The sequence below is a fragment of the Rhopalosiphum padi genome, chromosome 2 (assembly GCF_020882245.1).
Source record: "Rhopalosiphum padi isolate XX-2018 chromosome 2, ASM2088224v1, whole genome shotgun sequence".
NCBI lineage: Eukaryota > Metazoa > Arthropoda > Insecta > Hemiptera > Aphididae > Rhopalosiphum > Rhopalosiphum padi.
Genome location: NC_083598.1, coordinates 62,917,816 through 62,944,789, shown reverse-complemented (window position 1 = coordinate 62,944,789; position 26,974 = coordinate 62,917,816). Strand labels below are relative to the sequence as shown.

Below are 26,974 nucleotides of genomic sequence, written 5' to 3'. Positions count from 1 at the left end.
CTAGGCGTATGTATATTATAGAAGTTATTTAATATGTAAAAGAAAAATACCCTAAATTAGTGCTATAGTATTAATTATTTACGTGCCGGAAACTCCCGACCTTATTCTTTGGGCTCAGCGGTATAAATTTATTCGACTCGCGAGTCGTCGTCCTTCTTGTGTCGGGTCAACGTCTGGTCGCGGTCGCCGGTCAGGGTTTGAGTGTCCGCTCTCGACTTAATAAACTATATTATAATATATCGGGTGATTCATTTAATGTAGTAACATATTATTTCAAAAACCAGTAACAATCTTAAGGAACAATGAGGATATTGGGGTACCTCCCAAAATGTTGTACCACTATTCCACTTTTCTAAACTTTAAATCCTCACAAGTTCTGAATCATAACTAGTAATATGAACTTTACTATTGTTCAAAATTTAATTTGTATAGATTAAAATACTTCAAATTATATTTTTCTTTGGAATACTAAATTAAATATTATGTCTTATATTAAATAGGCCGTCCCATGTAATAAGTAATTACTACCTATCACATTTTTGGCACCTGCCTCTCCCATAGAATAGGGAGGGCTACTTTATTAGCAAGATTTAGTTAAAAACGTCTATGTGATTCAATGCATCTATGCTGGTGAATAACTTACTAACAATGATAGCTATACCAACACTATCAAATTTACTGGTTCTGTGTGTAGGCAAATGGATGCTCAACGAGGATGACGTGATAACACTGTGGATGGCGATCGTGACCGAAAGTTTTAAGGACTAGAACTGCGCTGTCGGTCATCAATCAATTATTTAAATGCGTTATTTGTAAGTGTATATAAAGGTACAAGACGATATACGGGTGCCGAGAGGCGTACGCACTTATATCATGTTTTTGTCTGACCACCACCTCCACGACCGTCGACCACCGGGTGTCAGTGCCGTGCAAACGCTACCGTGTTCGGTGGCAATTCATTAAAATCCCGAATTTTCAGTCGCCAACGCAATATGCCACCGAGGTCATCGTGCATTATACAAATATAGAAAATATATGATATACACCATACATATATACAAATACGCATACTATGTATAATACATAAAGAGGTGTGCGAAAACTGCATGACAAACCTGCACATGCATACAGAGTGTACGTATAGATAAATGTCATTTAGGAAAAATATAACGCATATTATCTTAATTTCCGTACTATCCTGCCATTTTTATTATCGAACTAACTATCAACTAATTGATACATTCAAACCTAATCGAAATTAGGTGAATTTCAAACGAAAGCTTGAGTACATTTGAAATGTATTTTATTTTTAAACTCGTTGTCGTTCGTGTATTTGGATACTCGGTTATGATTAAAAAAAAACTAAAAAATAAAAAAAGCAATAATAATTGTCGCTAATAGGTAAGAAAATATCGTAAATAAGTCGAACACAATAATAATGCATGATATGCGCTATCGAGTACAGCTATCATTAAATATTAATATTAATAAATAATTATATAAATACGTTTGGACTGCAGTGAGCAAATTAAAGTTTCTAATAGATTTTATTTTCGTTTGGAAACTTTTTACTAATGTCTGATGGAACCATCGGTCAAACCATTTCACGACGGTCGCCCTGTATACCGGTCTCGTCCAATACAGCAGTCGGTCGTTGAACAGCTGAACAGCAGCGTTCGTTTTCAAAAATATTTTTTATTATTATTCCAACGCCGACGTCGCTCCGAGCCACTGACCCGCGCGCGTGTGGTCAACGGCGAGCGCGTGCGTAGCCCTCGAGCACGAAACCCTTTAGCCCACGTCGCACACCCACACCGAATCACACGCACACACTCGAATCGCTCACACGCACACGCTCACACGCACACGCGCGTCATAGTCATAGTCGTCATCGTCGTTGTTGCCGACCAGTAAATTCAGTGCCGTTCGACCCGATGGCCGTCGCGTTTGTCGGGTGTCGTCCTCGTCGTCGCCGTCGTCGTCGTCGTCGTCACCGCGGCGGTTCGCTGGCGGAAATCCGTCATCGCGTTATTTCCGGCTGTTAACTGACCGGAAAAACAAGACAGGATGCAAGAGAACAACAGTGGTACCGACGGCAGCGGCGGAGACGATCGCACGTCTTCGTCATTTGCGGTCATCAACGACGATCACGACCGCCGCGGCCGTCGCCGTCACCGCGATCACCACGATCACCACGAACACCACGAACACCGGAACTACCGAGATCAGCACTCACGTGACCGAGACCCGCGACATTTTGCCCAGACCCTGGATTCAAAGCTCAAAAAGCTGCAGCGACAGTCCGGCAACGGTGTCAAGCACGCGTCCAGGAAACCCGTTTTCGTGACCACGGTTAAGACGGGAATTTTCCTGGACCCACCACCCGACCTTGCCGCTCTGCTCGGGCTTGACGACCGTTCGTCCCCATCCGCTGTCGACTCAGACCGATACTATTCGTACTCGAGCAAACCCCGCGTACTCCACGACAGACAACACCAACGGTGCACTGTCTCCTATTCATCCCGGAAAACCGATGTCCAACCCGAGTGAGTATAAATGGGACACCGCAGTATGTTCCAAGATTCACTCCGATATGATCTTTCGCCAGAACAATATTCACATTTGAAAAATAAGTACCTATTTAGGAGTGAAAAAATTGTCAGTTTATATATTATTATATGTGAATCTTAAAAAAAATAAGAAAATCCCCATAACAATTAAGATTGATTTGGATAAATACAATCAGTTTTTATGCATAGTATAACCATTATTTGACGAAAATATAAAAAACTTAACCAGCTCCTCTCTAATATTTTCTCAATTTAGATATATATTTTTAATTATATAAAAAATGGCTATTTCAAAAATTAAATTGAACAAATATTATTTTTGTATTCAATTTATAATGTTTAACTGTTGATATATTTAAGTTTTTATCGATTAGCTACGGGATATTTTGCATGATTTTGGGAGTTTTGGGACATCATATTTATGTTATACGAGATTGCGAGGGCCTAAGAAATAATATTCTGTTTTCATGACTTGTACCACGGAGTATGGTGAAACGATCTTACCCAAGTATTGTTAAAGACCACCGAAAATTAAACCTACACACAAGGCCGTAACCAGGGGAGGGCTCAGGAGTCTGAACCCCGGGACCCCCCGAAGTTGAAAATTGAAACATTTCAGTGGTGAATATAGTATAGTTTATTGACTATAAATTGTTTGTGTTTATATTTTTAAAAAAATGTTGGACCCCCCCCCCCCACCGGAATTGTTCTCAGTTATGGCCTTAGTTACACAAGTATAAAATATTAATATTATATAGAATTAATATATATATACATATATTATATATTGTATGGAATTAATATTTATATATATATGTTGGTGTGAAACTTTCCTACTGAAAAGGATGAGTGACCGAATAAGCGTTTTCTGTATAGACTATGAGTGAAAAAACATTGTCGAGTAGAGTCAATAATTACATAAGTTCTAGCTTGACGTCTCGTTTTTTTGTTACCTTAAGATGATGCCAGCGTAGTATTTGTTATCCCTCTCTAACCTACGCACAACATAGCAAATTTTACGTTCACAAAAACGACTATAACCATATTAATTTCTCAAATTAGAGTATTTAAAGTTAAGAAAATTATCTAGGGCATCTCATAAGCGTTTTATTATATTTTTATTTTAAAGCGAGGTATGAGTTTTTTAAAATTGTTTATACATCTTAAAAAACGCATACCTCGCTTTAAAATAAAAATATAATAAAACGCTTATGAGATGCCCTAGATAATGTTCTTAAATTTCTCTCTAATTAGGGTCATTTAAATAAATTCAAATAAGGTCATTTCACTCTAATTTGAGAAATTAATATGGTTATCGTCATTTTTGTGAACGTAAAATTTACTATGTTGCGCGTGGGTTAGAGAGAGATAACAAATACTACGTTGGCATCCTCTTAAGGATTTTCCTTATCGGAAGTATATCTTAATAGGTGTTTTTAGTATGATCGTCTTAGGTATTTTAAATCCATATAATGAAAACTTTTTAGGCGTAGATGTCTATTATGACTTATGAATGAACGACTTGGTGTATAAATTCAGATTTACGACAATTTTTATTTTGGGTAGATAAAAAAATATACATTTTACTCTAATAGTAGGCACCATCCATCATCAGTAGTTTATTAGTATTTGCTCATTTAAATAATACAATTATATACAATATACTATGTGAAAAAAATGTAAATTGTTAAAATAGATTTAAAGAAATAGAGAAGAATATACTGATCTGTTTTACTATGTCCAAGGCATATTAAAATCCGTTATATAAATGCCTTTTAAACAAAATATTGATTTCAAATTCTTCTAAATTTAGTTTACATTTATTACTACAATTATTACATTATAATTTGATTGATTTTGTAGAAAACTAATACCAGTAATACCTATATATTTTTATACAACTATCACAAATATTTCTATGGTAAATAATAAACAAAGTAATTTGTTGATCACATGTAGGCAGCATCAAACTTATTCATTGGATAAGGTATTTGTGAACGAGCTAAGTTATATTAATTTTTATTTTGTATAATAAAGTATTCAACAATATAGAATTTATTTTACATTTATTTATGTATCATGTTATAATCAATTAAAAGATCCTTATAAAATGACAAAATGTACGTATTAGTGTAATAAATTTAACTAAAAAAGGTTATTAAGTGAGTAGATAAAATAAAATATTATTTCTTGCTATATCTGAAAAAATAGTTTTAAATTCCACTCTGTGTATATATATTGCTATATGGTTTCGAGTGGGCTATGCATATTGCATATCAATATGAAGACGGTCATAATGTCATATTGATATCAGTGACCCAACTCATTTTTGTTACATTGTCTGAGATATTAATTTCTTTCCTAAAACGGTTTACCGCACACTCAAATAACTATAATCTTTATTATTTGTAAATATTCTATATAAAATAAATACTGAACTATGTATAATTAAAATGAGAAAAAATATGAATTATTAACATTATATTAATCTGGTAGTAAATAATTTATTTAATATACATCACATTTTATGTTTTAAATTATAAAAATAAGTTAACCAATATTTGTTTACTAGAAATCAACAGAAAAATATCGATACAATAATAATTATATTTTTATGAGCAACTCAGTTGATGTGTAATTGCATCGTTATAATTAGTATAATTAAAATATATTATTTAGACAACCGTGGTTTTTACAACTATAATAATGTGAATTTATGTAATTATAACAGTATGCACTATTACTATCAAATACAATAATATTAGTTATGGATCAGATAATATCGATTCTCATACGTATATGGTATATATAATATTATAATATACTACATTGCATATCATAATAAACTTGTAAGTGACTCATTAAGCTCCCGCATTACTGTAAAAAACAAATTTAATCCTAGTGATAATGCATACAAATACAAAACAGACTAAAAGAAGCAAAATAAAAGAATAATAACATAGTCCTAATCTGGATTCCTAGACACATGAAAATAATTAACAATGAAAGAGTAAATAAAAAAGAAAAACTAGTTATCTTTTTACCGAAATCACATAACATCAACATTTTCACATACACAAATGTAAAAAAAAATGTTTGAAATAAAACACTATCTCCATCTGGAAAAATAAATGGAACATCCAAACGAACAAATTAAACAAAATGTCAAAAGATGGAAAAGAAATTCAAGTATAAGTATCAGAAACGAAAAGAAACTAAACCGGGACATAATTGGCCTCACAAAGCTGGTGCATAGATACTTGATGTCAAAATATGATCCACCAATTTGCTGATTGTGTACGGTACTACGATCGCTTATAAATACATATTTGAGGAGTGTAGAAAATTCGAAAAACAAAGAGAAGAACTCAACATAAGCCTCCTGATTAGAACAAATCTATGTCCAAACCCAAACAATGAAACAAACACAATCAAATTTTTTAAATTAATCGTAATATTAAATCTAATATAGCCAACAATTATTACAAAAAGTACATAAATATTTAATTATTTAATTTAAAATTGTATTTTTTCTTCTTTTTTTCTTAAATACAATAATGTGTATATAATGCTAATGACCTTAGTAACCGAAGCAGCAGAAATTACATAATTTCAAGACCAATAAAAAAAATCAACTTTATAATGACCAATGACCATTGACCATGACCCTTGGCCATTAAGGGTATTCTCCTTGGTAGAATTATTTTTAGAAGCAAATTTATACGCTCTACATACAATATACACTTATCTTTATAATGGCTATAACGAGTAATACAATTTAAGATTTATATCTAGACATAAATTTGCTTGAATAGAGTGAACAAAATATATAATATATTTATAAATTAGGTATACCTTTCTAAATTGTATAAAAGCAGGCAGGTAATACCTACATAATATAAAATAGATTACACTATTATAACGATTTATAAATTTATGTGAGTTGCAATAACGTCATGAAAATTAAATAATGATCATTGGACACTAAAGTAATTATTTTAGTAATTTTATTAAATAATTAAAAAATAAAATAATTAATAATATGCATTTATACAAATAATAATATACAATTTAAGTACCTATCTATAGTTATAACTCTATTAAAATATTATGTCTCAACAAAAATTTTAATTTTAAATCAATGGTGTAAATTTTAATTTTATATTGTCTAAAAAAAAATCAATGAATTTTGAAATATTTGTTTAACAGTAGTATTTAGTATTTACTAATGGTAACTGGCTAGTTAAAAGAATCGAAAAATTCTACACCCTCGAAATGTTGGTTTCATGATTTAAATAAAATTCAATCGATTTCAGTTTTTTTTTCAGTTAGATTATAGTCCCTTCGGTTTCCTATTGACGTGTCTTAACACTCATTAATAATATCAAACATATATCTTACATGTATTACAACACCTGTGAAATTTATAGAAAAATGTTTTTTTTATTAACTCGTTCACATAAAATAAAATATTTTTTCTATTTTATAGTGGTTAACGTTGTATACGTTTTATTAGGTTGATTTAAGGCCGTGCATTCTTAATTCTCATAAAAAAAAAACTTTTTCTAGTTAAAAACACCCAAGTTGACTTATGTCTTACGAACTAAGCACGCAAACCAGTCGTTAAATATTCATACCTTTTTTTTTTTACTAACCATAAAGCATTCGCTTGTCCTCTCGACAATCTTGCACACCCCATTTGTTCAATCAATTCTTAAATAATTCGAATTTGGGTCATAACAACGTGTAAATTATGTATTTTTTTGTTTAATCTTTTTTTTATTTGCTATTTACAGTATGTGCAAACAAATGGGTTACACGAACATCATGCACGACAAACGGGTGGTCAGAGGCAGTAATTTTTCAAAAAAACCATTCGTAAGTGTTACATATTTTTATTTTTTCGGACATAATGTCTTATTGTTATTATATAATTTTGTTTTACATGATAAATACTATAATAATATAATATCATTATAAATATTTAGCGTCCAAAATGGAACCCATATTTTGGGTATGCTAAACAATTGTCGTCCGAGGTGAGCGTCTTGCTTACACGCATGCGCTACAGATTTTTGGTTTTTGGTTTTTAATTTTTTTAATTTATTTAATTTTTAAATATAATTTTACATTTTGGCTTTTGAAAACGCTGCAAAATATTGACATTAGCTCACTTTTTGCTATTGCTACAACATTATTCTCTAAGAATTTATTAAATATCGTGTACCAGCGGCATTTGAAGTCCACAATATTATTATTTCACAGTTGGGTAAAGAGTCATATGCGTCACGGGAAACAGAAGCTCGTCGACGGGCCATGGCCAGGAAAAAAGCCATAGACTATCAAACTAGGGCGTTGCGATTACATCTAGGAGCGCCAAAACTTACCAGAAGACGACAGAACGTGGACATCCAAACCGATGTACATTTAGAAGAAGTAAGAATTAAAAAATTGCATTTAAATGTTTGTGTTTTTATCAAAAATAGGAAAGTTAAAAATAAAAAAATCCCGTCTGATTAGTTGTTACATAAATAATAATTAGGTTGAAAAAATCTTATATTTAATTATAATTTGTATTGTACTATAATGGTTTAGTCAATTATTAAAATTAATAAATATTTAATTATTAAATCATAAAATATTTATTTACTTACTTTTGTTTCTTAATTATTTAAATTATTAACTCCTAAAGCGTGATCAATCTAATAAATATTTAATTAACTTTTAATTTTAATTACATTTATATAATTATTTATTTCCATGATTTTAACATACTCATAATTCTTCAAACTAATTAAAAACAGCTATAAGTTAATACAATCAATAAATTGACAGTAATACTTATTAAATAACTAAGTTAATTAGTCAATTAAAAAAAAACTTAAGAAGTTAACAAGCTTAAAATAAATAATTGCTTACCTTTTCAACCACCTTAAAATTCCCCATTTATATATAAAATGTAGGTATAGCTAGTATTCCGTTAAATTTAAAAAATATTTTTCCTTGTATAAACATATATACATATTATATAAATATATTGTATACATTCTAATATAAAATATGTAGTCCGTTTTTATTTCAAACGCGTTCTTGTACATGTTTGTATGATTGTTGAAACTGAAAGTAACTATCTATAATAATTAATACATACCTATTAATTTATAATTTCAATAATGAGTTTCGCCATAGAAATAATATATTATGTGATTTATTGAACTCAATAGTTGTATGATTATCCAGTATCTCAGACGTTCGGAGCCCAAACTGAGTTCGACCAAGAGCTGTTCTCGAATCCGGGAACTGGAACGTCCGCTGGTACCGATGCATCTACCCAAGTAGACGACAAAGATGTAAGTTCGTTGCCGAGACACGTCCAACGGCGGTTCCGATAAATAAACAACAAGCCATGATCCGAGAAATGATTGTTGGTGCACTTTTTGTACGATATATTTTTAGTTATTCGACTTTGACACCGAAGTGACGCCGATAGCAGAAGCTCTAATTGCCGACGTGTTCAGACAAGCTATGCGTGAAGTGCTGTATGAAGACGAGCTGGAAACAAGGGCACGGCAACAAAGAGCACTTTGCATGCGACGCACTGTCGAGGAGATCGAAAAGCAAAGACTGCAGTACGAAGATGAAAGGCTGAATAAAGTTATCGTGAGTATCAACATTCTTAGATTCTGAGCGGAGCGATGAATGTGTTGATTTTACAAAGATGTGTATATTTTTGTGCTGTATACACTATAGGAAGTCGAAAACAGTTTAGATTTTCAATTTTTAGTACGGTTTTGGATAAAAAAAATTGGATCTAATTTGTACTTAAGACAGGTCAAAATTAAAAACTCCTAGTGTTTTATTTTATTTTCGGAAAGAATAAACAAAAAATTAAGGAAAATAGCAATTTTTCTCAAATTCAATATTATTATAAAAATAATTGTTTTGTAACTATATAGTTATCTTAAAACTTTTTTAGATAAGTTTTTATACAGAATGAAATTTAAAAATATGTAGATTAATTTTAAGATATTACCTACCCTACCTATATAAATCATAAATTTAATCACACTGTCTTATGGCAAAGTGGTATTGACTCAAAAGTTAATTACAATAATATAATAATATGGTATATATTATGTTATGTGTATTTTATTTTAGCTACATCAAAAAAACATATTGTCACGAAATATAATTGTTAGTAATACTAACTGACCGTATCCGATCAGAATATACTTTTTCGCATACAATGATGTGTCATTGAATTGAAATTTAACACACACCCATAATAGTAAACCACTCTAGATACCTAGTGTACAGCAGAGTGGTACCCACTTGCCTATCTATTTTTCATAATTTTTCAATAAAAAAAAATATTAAATCATTATTTACGAAACCGCGTTCATCAAAATGTAGTCAATACAAAGAACAGTTCATAATATTGCATACATATTATATACGAGTCATACGTTTTATTTTAATAAATATAAAATATTTTTAAACTTAAATTTTAATATATGATTTCATAATAATTCAGAGTACAATTTTTTGTATTTAAAACGTTTTTATTGGAAAAAATAGTGTTTAGTATGTTATTAATTCTATATCTTATGTACCCGTGACATTGTTTAAAACAGTTGTCCATGAGCCGTATTCATTACTCAGGAATATTCCAAAACACTTTCAAGTTTCAATCATAATTATATTATATTATATGCAGATCAGATAATATAATAACATTTTTAATTTATTTTTATTCCAACAATTATATATAGAGGTTTAAATTATATTAGTCATTGTCTTAATATTTAAGACTTAAATATATAAATGAATCAGTTATCCATAAAATATAGTATATTATAAATAAATGTAGGTACAGTCGAGTCGTGATAACTCAAAGTTGAAGGGAGATAAAAATTTGCTACCAGATATCTAACAATATTCTAACTCAAATTTATATAAATTTATATTTCTAGGCCTCTAGGGGAATAAAAAAAAATCAATTTGTAGAGTTTTTCGAGTTATCGAGGTTCGAGTTATGACGACTCGACTGTATTAATAAATAAATAATAACTACATTTATTTAATAGTATTATATGTAGAAACAAATTTTTTTTTATTTGAATAGATTATTAAAACCACAATACATTTTAATTATAGTATTATAATAATATTACTGTATTGCAGGCTGAACACGCTCAATTGTTTGATGAAGGCGAGAAAAACGAAAAAGCAAGAATGTCTATCTTGACTAAGGGCCGCGTGACTGATTTATTGCCCAAAGTACTTGAAGATCTGAATCAAGAAGGAATTTCTACAAATACGACTGTTAATAAATTAGAAAGTAAGAATACATTTTTCCTACCACACTTTAATTCTATTAAATCATGTACCTATATGTACCATCGCCAATAGGTCCGGAATTCGTGTCATGGCTGACGGAAGAACTAGAAGCTGATAAAACGAAACACGCCGACAGTGACGACATTTTAAAAAGTATGATTTATCTAATGATAAGTTCGGGACTTAAAAATGCACTGAAAAGCGTTGAAATATGCAATTAATTATGCATAATCGACATAATATATAGTTAAGAACTCATTATTGACGAAACATATATGGAAAAAATATATGGCCAAAATGCTGTAAATATTAAGAAAAATGTAGGCAAATATATTATAATGCTCTAATGTAAGATGTAACTAAAGGTATCAAGTGGTGACTGTTATGAGTATGTTAAATTAGAATTTAATGATATATCTATTCTATATCATTGTTGAAAAACTATTCTGATATATGACAGCTCTGTTAGTCTATATATAATTAAGTATATTTCATGATATACTTTTTTTTGTTTTAGCTATTAAAGTTATTGTAACTTTAATACATGTTTTCTCTAGGTAGTTTTAATTTTTTCCGAAAATATTGAATTTATTATATTATTTGTATTTAATTTAATTATTATGATAATATATATTTATTCCATATTATATTATATAAACTTAAACAACTCAAAATATAATAACATCTTTCTGTAATACCGTAAAAGAATAAAAATAAGTCTTATATATAATAATATCTTAAAACAAATCAAAAATGTCATTGCATATGGTAAAATTTATAATAATATGATATACGTTTTAAGCGTCTTGGTGGATCATGTTTTTAAATTAAATTAAAATAATGAACATGGTTATTTAGTGTTTAAATAAGTATAATTTTGTCTACAAAAATCTATAAAAAATAATTTTCTTTCTATATATTTTAGATTTTATTGTTTCAGTATGAACTACATACGAGAAATTTCGTATTAAATTTTCAAAACTTTTATTTGAAAATAAAAGTTTTCATGAACTTTTAACTATCTATACTCTATAGTCTATAATATGGTTTCCATTTTTTTTTTAATTTTGACAAATGTTATAAAAATTCAAAATTCAAATTTCAAATAAATATAAATAAAATTATGCTATGTATTTTTAATATTTTTTTGTTTTTGTATATTATTCAAATGTTAGAAAAATTTGATTAAGATACCTTATATAACATTTTCAAGAATGTCTAGTTAAAATTCGAACGAAATTACTTATTTAAATTGTAAAATATAACTATGTTAATAATTAACTTGTTATCATTTAAAAGCATTATTCCTGAGGACTTAAAACTTATGCATATATTATAGTATTATACTGTTATTAATTTTACTATACAGCACCTGGAATAACATTTTAGTGACAGATTGTCTCTGCTCGTAGCCGTTTTTCGTGTATAATACAATAAATACAATAAATAGGTATAATTAAATTCAAATTTAACACATCTATAAAGCCATAACAGTGACCAATTCAACACTTAATGTACAGTAAAATATAGTATCCAGTTGCCTGTATTTTTTTATTCTGTTTTTCCCAACCTATTAATAAAAAAAGGACTGAGAATATTTTGCTTTTTACCCACCAAAATATCGATTTGTTACAAGAAACTACTTTCAAAATTGAAAATCGAAACTTTTACTTCTAAATGTGATAAAAGCCAGAAAAAAACATGCATCATTGTAAAATCAATACAATATAATGCTCTAAACTAAAGTAGATTTATCTGATTTTAAGCATTATAAAAAGAATAATTAAATAATTAAATACAATAAATAATAATACAATAATATTATTCAAATATATTACAATAACGTCATAATAATCTCAGTTTTATATTACTATTGTTATATTGTATATTTCTAACGCTTGAATATTGCATATTTATTTTAAGTTTTTTAGACTTATTTTTAAACGACTATCTATTATTTCCATTTATCAATACAATATTTCTAACAAGTTAAATTCAAATTGTTTTAAATTAATTATTATTATTTTGGCTTTATTGTACTTAGGTATAATCCATGATCTTGTAAAGCGTCGTTTGGATTCATACAATGAAACTACTGATGTGAAGGATATTGAACAACCCGAAGAACTATTTAAAGAAATTGAATCAATAACGTTAGAAACTGACAAAAAAAATGAATTGCCTAATCTGACTACCGATAGCTAGAGATTAGGTACTTAAAAACAATCCGATAAGAAGAAAAAGAAAGTGTCTATAACTTTATAGTCTACTTTATCCGACCCAAAATATTTTTTGACAAATAATAACGATAGGTGTCAGTATTATACAAAACATACTATTTAATATAAACATGTATAAACAAAAGTTACCTTAAATGAGACAGTAAGACACTGAAAGAAAAACATTTACTTAAACATATACTCAGCGAGTTACAACTAAATCTTTTGTTTTTTAATAAACATCATAAATCGCAATTCATCATGTCAGGCGAGTTTAATTAGTTTTAAAGTGATTAAACGAGTATTCATATCATAAATACCTATGAATATAAAGGTTATATTATGCATATTTTTATTAGAGACAGTTTATAATAATTTAATTTATAATGTAATAAAATTGAATACCTAATTAGTTTTTTTCTGGCGCTAATTTAAAATATATAAATAAGTAAAAACAACTATGGACAACTTTCAGTGTAAACGTATTATATATTATATAATTAACTAGAAAAATATTTTGAAAAAACGAAGACGAAACTTCATAAAAAATATTTTTTTAACATAAAAATAATCGTTGTTGAGTAGTTTTAGAAACATAATAAAATGTATGAATAGATAAACACCGAGACGATGAGCTTCAATCAAAAAATATGCCATTGTATTGTTGTATAGATTAAAAAAATCATATACCTAAATAAATTATGTGATTAATTATTATTAAATATTATACAATATTATTAATTTGTTGAGTCGTATCAAAAGTCTATGTATTTTCGAATATATATATATATTAAAATGATAATAATAAAAAAACATACTAAAAAACAGTGATTTTTCCATGTACATACTATGGGAGTATACATCAATGGTTGATATATAATGCCTATTAAATCATGATTAAGAACAATTATTGTGTGTTCTATGTAAATTCATAAATTTGTAGAGGGTTATTCTTATTTATCCTGTCCCCCTTTATTGTGTGGGTGTTCTGCTCAAAGCAGAAGCAGCTAATGATTTGCAAAATACATATAGTTCATGTAAAAAAATTATAATAATAACTTAGCAGTATAAAAGTTTTGGTATAAAATTAGTATTGCATTAAGTGAACCTAAAATATAGTAATTAGTAATTACTATGTATGTAATTACTAATTAGTATAATAATAATTAATAATAATTATTATTATTATTTTAATTATCATTATTTTATTATTATTATAATAATACAGTTATTATCAATAATTATTTACTGACTTTTTTAAATGGACCTAATAAAAATAATAAAAGCCATATACAAAAACTGAAACTCACCATGGGGCATTGGTTTGTGACAATTTAAAGCAATAAAACGGTAAACAGGTACACTTTATATTACGTTAATAAGAAATAACTATTATAATATGCATGAACGCATATTATAATAATTATTTTTTATATTTTACTTTTAAGTGCGATACGTATTTAGCATTTATTGTGGCTAACAAGTTATAAATAAGACATATGATAATTTATTAATGCTGATGACAAGACAGGTATAACTTAAGTTATACACTATTAGTGTGACACGATTATCTCTTTACACGCCATAATATAAAATTGATTTGATATTTATAACATCTTAGACGTAGAATTTACAAGTTAAATAATAAGAATCAAAAAATAGTCTAAAAAATGAATGATAAAAGTTCAGACACACCCTTTGAAAATTTCCGTATTTACGATGTCGGATTACGTCAGATCAGGCAGTATAGTTGGTGCAATGGCTACCATATATTTTTAGCTCCGGTATCCGAATAAACGCCTCGCGATAACAGCCACTGAAAGTGACCTCCCCTTCCCGAAAATTTATCCTGAATACATGCTTGCTGTCGAAGAAGTGTATAACATATAGAGGACATCAGTAATTATGCAGTGTCCTATGTCCTACGCATAATTCCAGTGAATCTGACGAAAAATAAAACACCTATATTTTTTAGGATTGGCTGCATGGACAGCATGATCAAAATAAATATATAAATCACTGAATTTACGTTAGTGCTCTAACATTACAAGTATAATATGGGTGGATCTGAGTAGTACAAGTGGCAATAAGAGATTTATAGCTCCGATGGGTCGGCAGTCTCGACATCACAAAACCGCACCAACTGTACATCTTACAAACAGTAGTTATTACATGTATTTATATTTAAACATCCTATTTCCTATATGTCTGAGTTCAAATTTAAATTTTAAATGAGAACAATATTAAAACGCATAATTAATCATATTTTAATGTATTTTTTTATTAAAATGAGCATGTAGTCTAGCCAGAGGACTTTATTGCTTCATTTGAAATTGGGTTTTTTACATTATCTTTTGAATTTCCTACAACAAAATAACAAAAATTATTTTACGTTTAAATATTTAAAAGTTGAGGTTTAAACTTCAAAATTCAAATATAAATAATCTTTCAATATAAACCAGGGTAGCAACTTCTGTGCCATGATTGTGCCAAATCGTCAATAACGACAATAAAAGACAGTGTATTTAGCATCTTCGCACAGTGTTGTAGGTCATTTTGAATACCAAATTTTTACATGGGTAGCACCCAGGGCTTAAAGTGTGGTAAAAATTCCAGGGGGACTAATGTCTCTATATAAAGTTCCATTTATCATTTTATGTATTGCGTATAATGCATATAGTATAATATGTAATGTATAATCAGTGATTGTATAAATCATCCCACTTTTATCTCTGAATAATGTTCATATTTGTAATTTATTTCATGAAAAATTTAAATCACAAATAATATATTTTTAAGAATAACGAATATTTTATACAAATTTAATATTTTGAAAGAGAATTTTTATTTTTTATTTTTTATTTTTTCTCATAATATTAAGTTGTGAGTATTGGTTGTCTTTTAAAAAAACTAAAGAAATCAACTAGACAAAAATATTTATATCATAAAAATGTAGTACTTTTAGTTCTTTATATTGTACAAGAAAAATTTCAAATTCTACATATGGCGAGGTGAGCATGCTTAAAATAATAAAATATCATACATTCACACTTAATATTATTTAATAAAGAGCTATTAGAAAAAAAAACTATCACAAATATTTAAACAGGGACATAAATTGTATTATCTTTAATAAATGTTTACCATTAAATAACATGAATTTGTAAAAAATAAAAACTAATAAGATTTAATCTCAACGGATTTCTGAATTATATTGATTAATGTTTGAATATAATTGAAGCGTTCCAGCGTACCTTACGAATAAATTGTTAAAGAGGACGCTTTTTAACCAACATTAGAGATAGAGGGACTGAGTCCCCTTGCATCCCCTCACTTTAACCCCTGGTAGCACCACGTCCCTGAATTTGACCCACCCACTTTACCCAATCTATTCCAAAAGTATGCCAAAAAAACTTTTTTGCAAATTACAAATTTAAAAAAATACTATGTCATCCATCGTGTCCAAAATATTGCTGCCCACAAATTTTATTATGAGGTGTTTTCCAATGAAACCACCCAGTAAGCAGTGCCGCAACTACACCAATTTGGGCCCGTGTGCAAATAAAATTAATGCCCCCCCCCCCCCTGTCTTGAAAATTAATTTTTCCAAATTTGAAAACATACTTTGGAATTTTGAATTTTTACTCATACAAATATAAACAAAAATAAGGTTAACATAAGGAAAACACATACAGGTATGTATTTACAAATAAATAAATGTAATAATTTGTAACCTTTTTTTATTAATTTTAAATATAAATAATTATCAAGTAACAATTTAATTGAACACACTATACATAAGCATTAACAGCCAATTAAAAAATTGAAAAAAAAAATACATTACTCACTTTAAAAAATTCTTTTTTCTTGCCTTTTTGTTGGCAAAATTGTCAATTATATTTTCTATGTTAATATCATTTGTTTGTTGTCTTTCAATATTAAGCAAAGGTATACTTGAAAGTCTCTCTTGACCGATGGAGTTTCGTAAGTAATTTTTGATAAGTTTAAGCTTTGAAAAGGATCTCTCAACTCATACTATATAGGCCGGTCAAAATATGCGTTCCTTCGCATGACGCGCTTTAATCAATTGCAACCAAACTATTTTTAATTTCGGTTATACGGGCCGCAAAAGAAACGTTAATATACGATAACGTGTTGTACAAGACAAAATCGATCTATTGTTCAATAATTATTAATTATTATTATATTATTATAACAAAATCTTTTTATTTTTTTCTTTCTACATACTTTTCAATTTTTATCATTGGGCCCCCCATTATAGGTTGGGGCCCTGGGCCCGTGTGTTTGACACACGCAACACACCCGGTTATTGCGGCACTGCCAGTAAGCGGTATTATTGAAACACATGAACGTTTTTATGCCATGTTTTTCGTAGGTTCGGCATCCTCTTAATCATGATTCATGATGAATGATGATTATTCAGTTATAGATAATAAATTATAATGATTTTTTTTTATAATTTAATAATAAAATTTAAAGATAAATTAAAAATGTCTTTATTGTTTATATTCCGTAGAATATTGCCAACCGCTGCCTGGCGAAACGTGTTGTGTTTTATTTTGATATCAGTCCGACCGGCTGAGGAGCATAAACAATAAACACATTATATTTCTGAGTATATCTATTAATAATTATCTATGCCGAACAGTGAAAGTTAGGTTTTTTAGACATGTTTGGGAACACTGCAATCAATATAAATATTTTCTTATTGAGCCATTTTTAGATATTAGATTCATCCGGTGAAATCCGAATGATTTAGAATTTACTAACACTAGTAAATAGTATTACTCAGTAGTCAGTAAAGTAGATTGAGAAATCTATAGGTACCTACCATCTATCGACGTGCTCGTTTGTTGACAAATTACAGCACTTATATTATAAACTTCAATATTTTTACATTTAACTGTACATAAGCTTTCAAATGGATGAAAATATATCTGACGAAGATGAACATTTGACATACGAACAACAAAGACTAAAACGTATGAAAAAAAATGAAGAAATGTTGGAGTAAGTTGTTATTTACCTATTAATGTACCGTTTATAATATTAATAAAACATCGTAGGTATCTGCATCTGTTGTCTCTTTTACAGACGCGTAACAGTACATTATTTTTTAATTCTGAAAATTGTATTTTGAGGATTTTGCTCTTTTATTTAGTATATTACAATTAGTGAATTGATTTAGCTATGGATTATTTCCTTAAAAATATTATTCAGAGTTTTACTTAGGCTATTTTGAAGCTAATTATGAGAATTTTAAAAATATAATGTTTTATTTAAATCACCCTACCTAATTGCTAAGATTATAAATAACAGAGTAAAATTTGAAATGTTACCTGTTGTATTAGAAAAAGTCCAGGAAAAATAAGTGAATAAATGGGTAGAAAGTTTTATGTCAAGAAAGAACGTGCAGCAGTTATAAAAATTGATTATATCTTAAGAACCTGAAAGTTTATTTGAATTAAGTATGACTAGTGATAGGGCTTTATATACAAATCAACGCTTTTATAGTGTACCAGGTTCTAATGAATGACAATTTTTTTGCTTAAACAGATGATTTATATCACTATTGCAAATGATTGTTTTTACAATAAAAATTGTTTATTAAATACTAAATATCATATTTTACAATTTTAATATCATATTAGAAAATAAAAAAGGCATATTTATGACTGCTGTGTATTGTTTATTAATAAATAATTTTAATTTTAAACAACAAACAACTGTTTAGGTAATTTTTAATTTTTAATTATTTATTTTAAATAATTGTTCTGTTTATTCATTTATTATTTTATGCTCACTTTTTTACTGTTTTCCATTATATGTGTGTAAGACAGTCTTTTTAATTCAAATATACAACTCTTAAATAATTAATTATTTATATGGTTTTAGAAACATCTATTTTTAGGTTGGGACGAATAGACAATCCAACCTTTCATTGAATACCTATCTTATTATCTATACAAAATTGACATTCTTAAAACCATTACTAGTAGTCAAATAATATATTGCTTTACAATACTTAATAAGTATAAAAATCTATCTAAATATTTAAAAATATAACTTTTGAGTATACTAAAAAATTCCAAAACTCAGATTTTGAATAAATAAAAATAAGGTGAACTTGTTGCATCACCCAGTATAATAATATAAAATATGATTGTGCAATTTTTTTTACTTAAGCATTTACATATTACATACCTATTGTATTAAATTAAATAATGTATAATATTATTTCAGTATACTGGGTATAAATCAGGCTGCAAAGACGTTGGTAAATTGTTTACACAAAAAGACAATAGATAAGAAAAATAAATTAAAGTCTGTAACTGTGTAAGTATTAAATGTTAATAATATATTAATTAAATATTTATAATGTTTATATTTAAATTAATTTCTTGACTTTATATTTTTTCCAGAGAACCTGTTAAACGGTCACTGAGAATAGCTCATTCACCAAACCCTCAAAAGTATTATTACAGAGGTAGGTACCTAATATAATTTTTTTGTGTTGCTTTATTAATAAATTAGAAAATTTACATTAGACATCTTTATAGATGTTATATGTTGTATGTCTTAAGAGTTTAAAAAAATACAATTGAAAATGTTTAAATTAAAATAGTTATTTTAGTAAATAATTGACTGTTTTTATGTAAGAGCTTTGCTTAAAATAATTTAAGAATATTATGATTCATAATAAATTGATAACTCATTTTTAATTTAAAATAAATATTGATTTTCTTACTAACATTCAAACTACATAATATTGTCTAAAATCTTAAAAATAAATTTATTATAAAAGAAATTCATTATCTTAATAATTTTTTTACTAACCATATTTTAACAAATATTTTGTGGTTTTTTTTTAGTAGATTTGGTTAAAACTATCATTCTAAATTAAAACAATTATTATGAATTAAATGTTATATAGTTGAGTATGCATTGTTCATTTATAGCATAATATATCACAATCACACTTTATCATGTTGATTATTGTAATTATAAAATGAATTATTTTATTTTTATTTTAGGAAAAGTCTCAGATTTTATTGAAAAACTTAATAACGACTTGGCCATTAAAGAACCTGTTAATGATTTTCATAAGTTACCAAGTCAAAAGTATGCATTAAGTTCTATGTTATTAATTATTTAAAATTTCCCATAATTCTAAAATTGAAAAAATCTATATAACTAAGAAAATGTATCTTATTGTTTTTATTTGTAAACTCGTTTCATTATGTTCCATTCACATTAAAATGTTAGCTTATAAATTGATTATAATAATAAACCATGTATGTACAATATATTTATTACCAATAACTTTTACTTGATTCTCTTTGCTTTCTTATTATTTATAAGTAGTACATTTTTCTAAGTCTTATTACAGATGTTTTTATTTTCAACTATTGATGTGTTTAATATTATATTACTAATATTTAGATTTGTTCATGTGCTAAGAAGTCTTGATATGAATATACCATCAATAAAAGTGTCTGAAACTGGTATCCACTCTCTTGCTATTCATCCTTCAGAAACATCTCTGATGATAGCAGCGGGAGACAGGAGAGGAAACATAAGTGAGACTTGATATATGATAAAATATTTGTTTTACTACATTAATCATATAACAATAATATTATCATAAATATTTTAATTGAGTTACAATAATTTAATTTTGTAGATTTATACAATAGAAATTCAGAAATCCAAAGATTCATAGCTCATAAAGCTCTAGTCAATTGTATGTCATTTTGTTCTTGGGATCCAAACAAATTGTTTTCAACTAGTTATGATGGATCGTTTGGGTGTAGTGACATTAATAAACACACTTTTGATATTGTTAGTAAAATTGTTATAATTGTATAATTTTTGTTTTTAATTATGTTAATTAAACTTAGACTATTTAAATAAGTAGATTTATAAGACAGAACGGAATATGTTTAGTGACTCAAACACGGTTAGTAACTCAAAAACCACATGGCACAATGAATGTGAAAGAAATTTTCTCATTGGAAATGGTATGTCTTATAACTAATATCTGTTAATTGTTATTTATGGTATATCAATTTTTTTGAATTATTATCAAATGTTTAAGGTTCTGGTCATGTAGATATGATTGACATACGAATACCAAATAAAATTATCAACTCTGCCTGGTGTCATAGAGAATCAGTGTGTACAGTTCAGAGTCACCCATTGAAAAAACAATACTTTTTAACTTCATCTAAAGCTAGGTAATTACTAATTGCAATTTAATATCTTATTATGAATATAAAATGACAGAAATGGAAGTATATTTTTAAGTTATTTTTATTTTGTGTCATTCATTAATGATAATATTTGTTCCATTCACTAATAAATTATTACTATACTTTTAGAGTGGTTTCCTTATGGGACATAAGAAATATGACTGACAAATCAATTAATCCAGTTTTACAATTTAATCATCCTAAAGTATTAACAAGTTCATTTTTTTCTGCTCATGGTACCAAGATGGTGTCAACATGTAATGATAACAAAATTAGAATATTTAACACTGAACAATTAAATTCAGATGCAAGAAGTAAGATAAAAATCTAAAGGTTTTCTATAATAATGTTCAATACATTTGATTATTTTCCAAGCATAAAAAAATTGTGATGTTAAATAAAAATTACCTACTTAGTTTTATACTTGAATTTTAGATAAAATAAATTACTTCATACCTAATCGATTAGTTTTGTTAGAATTGATCCTTAACATTTCAACTATTTATACAAAAATTTAATTTTTATAATATAATAATTTTTTTTAGTTATTATTTATTAAATTATAACCATCAACAAAACATTTCTAAAAACAATGATCTAATGTACAAAAATAATTATGATTTAACAGTAAATTTAAATAATCTTATTTCAAACAATAAATTATCATTTGCGATATTATCATTGTGGTAGTATGATTATAACAATATGAATTAAATATTAATTCAAATATTTTTTTAGAACCCATAAAGATAATTCCATTTAACCCTTTCAGTCCCGAATTATGAAATGATAAAAAAAAAAAATATTTTTATCAAGAAACCTTATATTTAGGACATCATAAATCTATTAAAAAAAATTAGGGGCATTTTTACCAATTTTTGCCAAAATGGGGGGATTGTCCATTGTAATGGACATTGTGACTCGATGGAAAAATATTTAATGAGAACAAAATTATTAAGTTGGTTTAGATATGAAATGTAATTGAACAATATATATAAACATATAAAATGGTAAATACCAAAGTTGAAAATATAACATATTTTTCATTATAACAAAAAACATAACAAAATAACATTAATTATAAATTTATAATAAACAAATATTTTATAATAATATTCCATATAAAAAAAAATAAAACACCCTGAACAAATTTTGAAATTGAATAATATAGGTATAACATAGAAATAATATTTTATCATTACAATTTTTATAAAAACAAATGAAAACATAACAAAATACTAAATAATATAGGCAATATAGTATTTATAACATAATATAGAAACATGATATTACCATATTTATAAAAAAAAACTAATTATAAAAACAAATGTTTAAAATAATATGTAACTGAATAATATAAGTATAGCAAAATAGTGAATACTATAATCCTTATTCTTGGAAATTTTGTACACCCCATTATGATATGAAGACCAAAAAATATTTTAATTTCTCTTATATCTGTATTTTTCCATGGTTTTCCTTTTTGTAATGCATACATATTAGTGTATTGAACCATTGATTCAAAATCAACATCAGTATAATATTTTGAAAAATATGTAATTGGAGGATCTATCCTATCAAAACCAATAACTTCAGGCATTACATCATCAATTGGTTGCAAATTTAAATTAAAAATAGGAAATGGACTCCTTTGCCATTTTATATCTTTTTTTTCTGTTAAAAGTATTTTATTAATTGAATTATGGTAAGTACTTGAAGATGTATCATTTACTGTTTCAATATAGCTAACATTTTCTTCAAATTGATCAAATTCAATTTCTTCTAAATTTTCTACATTAAATTCATCCATTAGATGTTGAAGTTCTTCAATAGGAAAAGTATCTATGTATACAAAGTTAATTATTAAACATTTTTCAAATTTAATTTCTTAAAAATATATTACCATTTTCAGCTTGTACATCAAGCTCATTTCCATTTTCATCATCACTGTCCAAACCATCCATTTCAGAATCGTAACCATTTAGCATTTCAACAATATCATAGTCTTTTAGTTTACTCATTTTAAATATTTTTCAAACCTATTTACCTTGGTAAAATTTAATTTATATTTTTTGTGGAATGAAATATATAAATAGATTCAAAAACAACCAGTACCTATCGTAATTTGATAATAAACATAACAACGCACGTGCATGATAATAACACAACAATTGAGTCATAATGTCCATTGCAATGGACAATGTATTCACAGCTGTTTATTCTCACTATCGTTCATATTAGGCCTTATCAAATAATTTTAAAACGTATTCGATACACATAACAATCGATTAATATTTTTTCCAGTGCTACCAAATCACGCAGGTAAATGATATTAAAATCCAAAGTTGATTACATTGGTGCATTATAAATGGATATATATTATCGAATATTTTTTTTAGTACATTGGTTATAAATGGTATTGTAACACATGTTATTGTTATAAAAAGTAATTTATGTATGCTTAAGAACATGCTGAGTAATATAATTCAAGTTTTATATCGTTATCTATTACAGATAATTTATAATTTATATTTAAAATATATGTCCATTGCAATGGACAAGGGGACTGAAAGGGTTAAGAGGCGAACTTATGATTATGATTATCAAGCTAAATGGAATCCTGGAAGAGAAGATGCATTTTTCATTTCATCAATGCTATTGCCAATAAGAGTATGTTTAATAATTAAATTAAATTATAAATATAAAATATTTATAACAAAATTATCTTGTATGTAGTAACCACAGGAATGTTGATTTTCCTAACCACATAAAATTTAACTCTAAAACTTGAGGCCTGTCTATTGTATACTGATGAACGATAGTCACTTATTGTGTCACAGAATTTAGTAATATACCAGAAAATAATAATAATTCTGTGAATATACTAATATCACATGATATTAATAAAAAGTAATAGTACAAAGTCTAAACAAATACCTATTTCCAAAATAGTTTTTATTTTGGTTCATAGTTTTTAGACTTATGTCTAACCTAACTTAATTTAACTTTTAACTTTTATATTATCATATTATAGGTTTTCACATGTAAATTTAAAAAGTACTATACTTTATATTTTATACATATATATATATATATAAATAATATGGAACATACCATATTTTTTTTTTTAACACAATATTTAACCTGTTGTCACTAATATTTTTACACCGTCAGTGTCGTGTTAGCGTTTCGCTCACCTATTAAAATACACGTGTAAGCATACAAATATACCATGGTACTGAAAAATGTCAATATTAGACTGCTATAGTATAATAATAAAATAACAAGATAATAAACCGAAAATAAAAACAGTATAATTATAAAATATACACTAAGGCGATCAGTGACGCTAACTACACGGTATTATTACGTATAACGGTAACATTGGACTCCGATAACTTTGTAAGTTTATATATAACTTTTAATATTTTTCCATAATAATTTTTGTAAATAACTCAAGGAAGCATTTATTTAATATTGTCAAAATCCAATAATATTTAAACCAGTGGTTATTAAAATGGCAATTGTGTGAGCGAAATGTTCATAGCAACACCAACGACCGATTAAAAGGACAACATTGTACCCACATGTGTTGTCACTGTTTTCGTCTTATTAACATATTATATATCAAATTTGCATTCAGCAGAATCCATTTTATGTTGTTAGCTTTAATTTACAGTCAAATGATCTATTATCAAATTTAAAGTTAAGAATATTATCTTGGGCATCATGTAGATTTTTATTGATGTTATAATTTAAACTGAGTTATAGCTATGTAAAATATAAAAACTTTAGATAATATATTCTTACCTTTAGGTATGTTAATAAGACAGAGATATGATAATGTGGTAAGACATCTTAAGTTTAAAATTAAATTATTATTTTTTTTTTTTTTTTTAAATACTATTTTTGGTTTTAAATAATTTTAAGAGGTGCTCAAGCACACCTAGTATCTTCTCTGTACATGCCAATTATATATGATAAATATAAAATGCTTACTGCATCTGGTATTAGTACCAGTTATTAGGTTCCTTTGCTATTAAGATAAGAATTTAAAACTATTTATGAATTTTACTAAAAAATTTGATCAACACCAATTAACATGATATCATAAATACCAAATCATTGCAATTTATATCTTTAGAAAAACCATCTAGATTTGAATAAATTTCTACAGAAGTGAAAATATAATTAACTTCAATTTACAAGTGTTTTCAATAATTCCAATTCTAGTTTCTCAAATTTTATGGCTGAGGGTCATGTCTCCCCTGGACTCGTCATTAAATCTTTAATCAAGGCTTTCAGGGGGAAAATTTGATCAGATTTATATCATACTTTGGGTATAATGAAACTAAACAAAAAAATTGATTTAAAAATAATAGACTGGATAAAAGAAATTGTATGTATATAATATAAATAATTGTAAATTAAATAACATTAATAATATCTGTGTGTAATATAAATCCTGTAATTTTTAATTAAAATTAATGTTTTGCACTTTTGATTTGTCTTTTCTTATTTTGTAACTTGTTTTTTAAACTTTTACTATAAATGTTTTCCTATTTTTCAGATGCAAGTTTTTGATTGTAATGGAAATGTATTACACGATCTAATATCTGAAAATATGACTTCACGTTGTTTAGTCATAGAAGCACATCCTACTCAAGCCATTTATGTTGGAGGAAATACATATGGTCGTATACATATATTTAGTACCAAGAAACAACTAACATAAAGATTTTTTTATTAAATTATTTATTTTTTCATCTTTATTAATTAGTAAATTAATATTTACTCAGCAAAAATATTTCAATTTTCTTTACAGATGTATTATTTAAGCTATTCTTGATTTATAGATATATATTCTTGATTATATCTTATAGCATATTAAGTTAAATAATAAATCAATAAATAAATTCAACCACACATTGTTATACTTTATCCCCATTAATCTAAAAAATTTCACTCTATTTATGATATGAAATATTACTTAAATATAAATATACTTATAAGTTATAACACTTATAAATTACAGTACCAATCTATTTTTTTTTATTTGCTTTATTTCTGTTTATCTTGAATAAAGTAATTAATTTTAGTATGTTAGTATGTATCCTGTATGAAACATTAACCATTAGATATATGTATTTTATTTATATTTTATTATTTGCAAATTTCCATGATTTTTACAATTTTTACAATCATAACATTTGTTGCCTATATGCATTTTGAATGTTCTTATATTCTTATAAGAAATAATTATTATGGCATTTTTTGATGAAACTTAAGTTTTTTTATCAATATTTAAATAAATCGATTATTTTTAATGCTAATAAATAACCTAGAATCTGGTTTGATTATTTTAAAAAAATATTCTTTTTTATTAAATTATTTATATTATCTTTTTATAATAATTATTACAAAGCGACACAAATTCAAAAATATTAATTTTCTTCAGACATAAAGCTATTTAATAGTTTATTCTTATATTATATTATGTCTTATTTAGCATCATTAAATAATACTCAGATTTACCTAAGAATATCAACAATTGTATCTATAATCCACTATT

At 26.7% G+C, this 26,974-nt stretch overlaps 2 protein-coding genes across 3 annotated transcripts; both read left to right on the top strand.

Annotated features, from left to right (window-relative positions):
* Positions 1 to 1,865: 1,865 nt before the first annotated feature.
* Positions 1,866 to 13,942, top strand: LOC132922673 (radial spoke head protein 3 homolog B). 2 transcript variants are annotated; one of them, XM_060986305.1, is made up of 9 exons: positions 1,866 to 2,546; positions 7,367 to 7,448; positions 7,559 to 7,609; positions 7,836 to 8,006; positions 8,795 to 8,920; positions 9,027 to 9,230; positions 10,755 to 10,911; positions 10,983 to 11,063; positions 12,955 to 13,942. In XM_060986305.1, the coding sequence occupies exons 1-9, from the start codon at positions 2,068 to 2,070 to the stop codon at positions 13,113 to 13,115; spliced, it is 1,512 nt and encodes a 503-aa protein (XP_060842288.1). In that variant the 5' UTR covers positions 1,866 to 2,067; the 3' UTR covers positions 13,116 to 13,942. The 2 variants fall into 2 exon arrangements, with proteins under 2 accessions (XP_060842288.1, XP_060842289.1); XM_060986306.1 differs by lacking the exon at positions 7,559 to 7,609 and having other exon boundaries at positions 1,868 to 2,546.
* Positions 13,943 to 17,625: 3,683 nt separating this feature from the next.
* On the top strand, positions 17,626 to 26,323 carry LOC132922901 (WD repeat-containing protein 76-like). The gene is made up of 12 exons (XM_060986645.1): positions 17,626 to 18,160; positions 19,394 to 19,486; positions 19,573 to 19,637; positions 20,185 to 20,272; positions 20,594 to 20,730; positions 20,835 to 20,992; positions 21,069 to 21,171; positions 21,249 to 21,387; positions 21,532 to 21,716; positions 22,141 to 22,165; positions 23,982 to 24,072; positions 25,973 to 26,323. Exons 1-12 carry the CDS (start codon positions 18,072 to 18,074, stop codon positions 26,135 to 26,137), a joined length of 1,338 nt encoding a protein of 445 aa, XP_060842628.1. The 5' UTR covers positions 17,626 to 18,071; the 3' UTR covers positions 26,138 to 26,323.
* The last annotated feature ends 651 nt before the right edge of the window (positions 26,324 to 26,974 follow it).

Bases quoted from the DNA above. Each gene is read 5' to 3' on its own strand.
- LOC132922673 (XM_060986305.1), top strand. From the start codon at position 2,068: ATGCAAGAGAACAACAGTGGTACCGACGGCAGCGGCGGAGACGATCGC. The intron at 7,449-7,558 runs GTAAGTGTTACA...ATAAATATTTAG, and splicing joins ATTTTTCAAAAAAACCATTC to CGTCCAAAATGGAACCCATA. The intron at 9,231-10,754 runs GTGAGTATCAAC...ACTGTATTGCAG, and splicing joins AAAGGCTGAATAAAGTTATC to GCTGAACACGCTCAATTGTT.
- LOC132922901 (XM_060986645.1), top strand. From the start codon at position 18,072: ATGGATGAAAATATATCTGACGAAGATGAACATTTGACATACGAACAA. The intron at 21,717-22,140 runs GTAAGATAAAAA...ATATTTTTTTAG, and splicing joins ATTAAATTCAGATGCAAGAA to AACCCATAAAGATAATTCCA. The intron at 24,073-25,972 runs GTATGTTTAATA...CCTATTTTTCAG, and splicing joins CAATGCTATTGCCAATAAGA to ATGCAAGTTTTTGATTGTAA.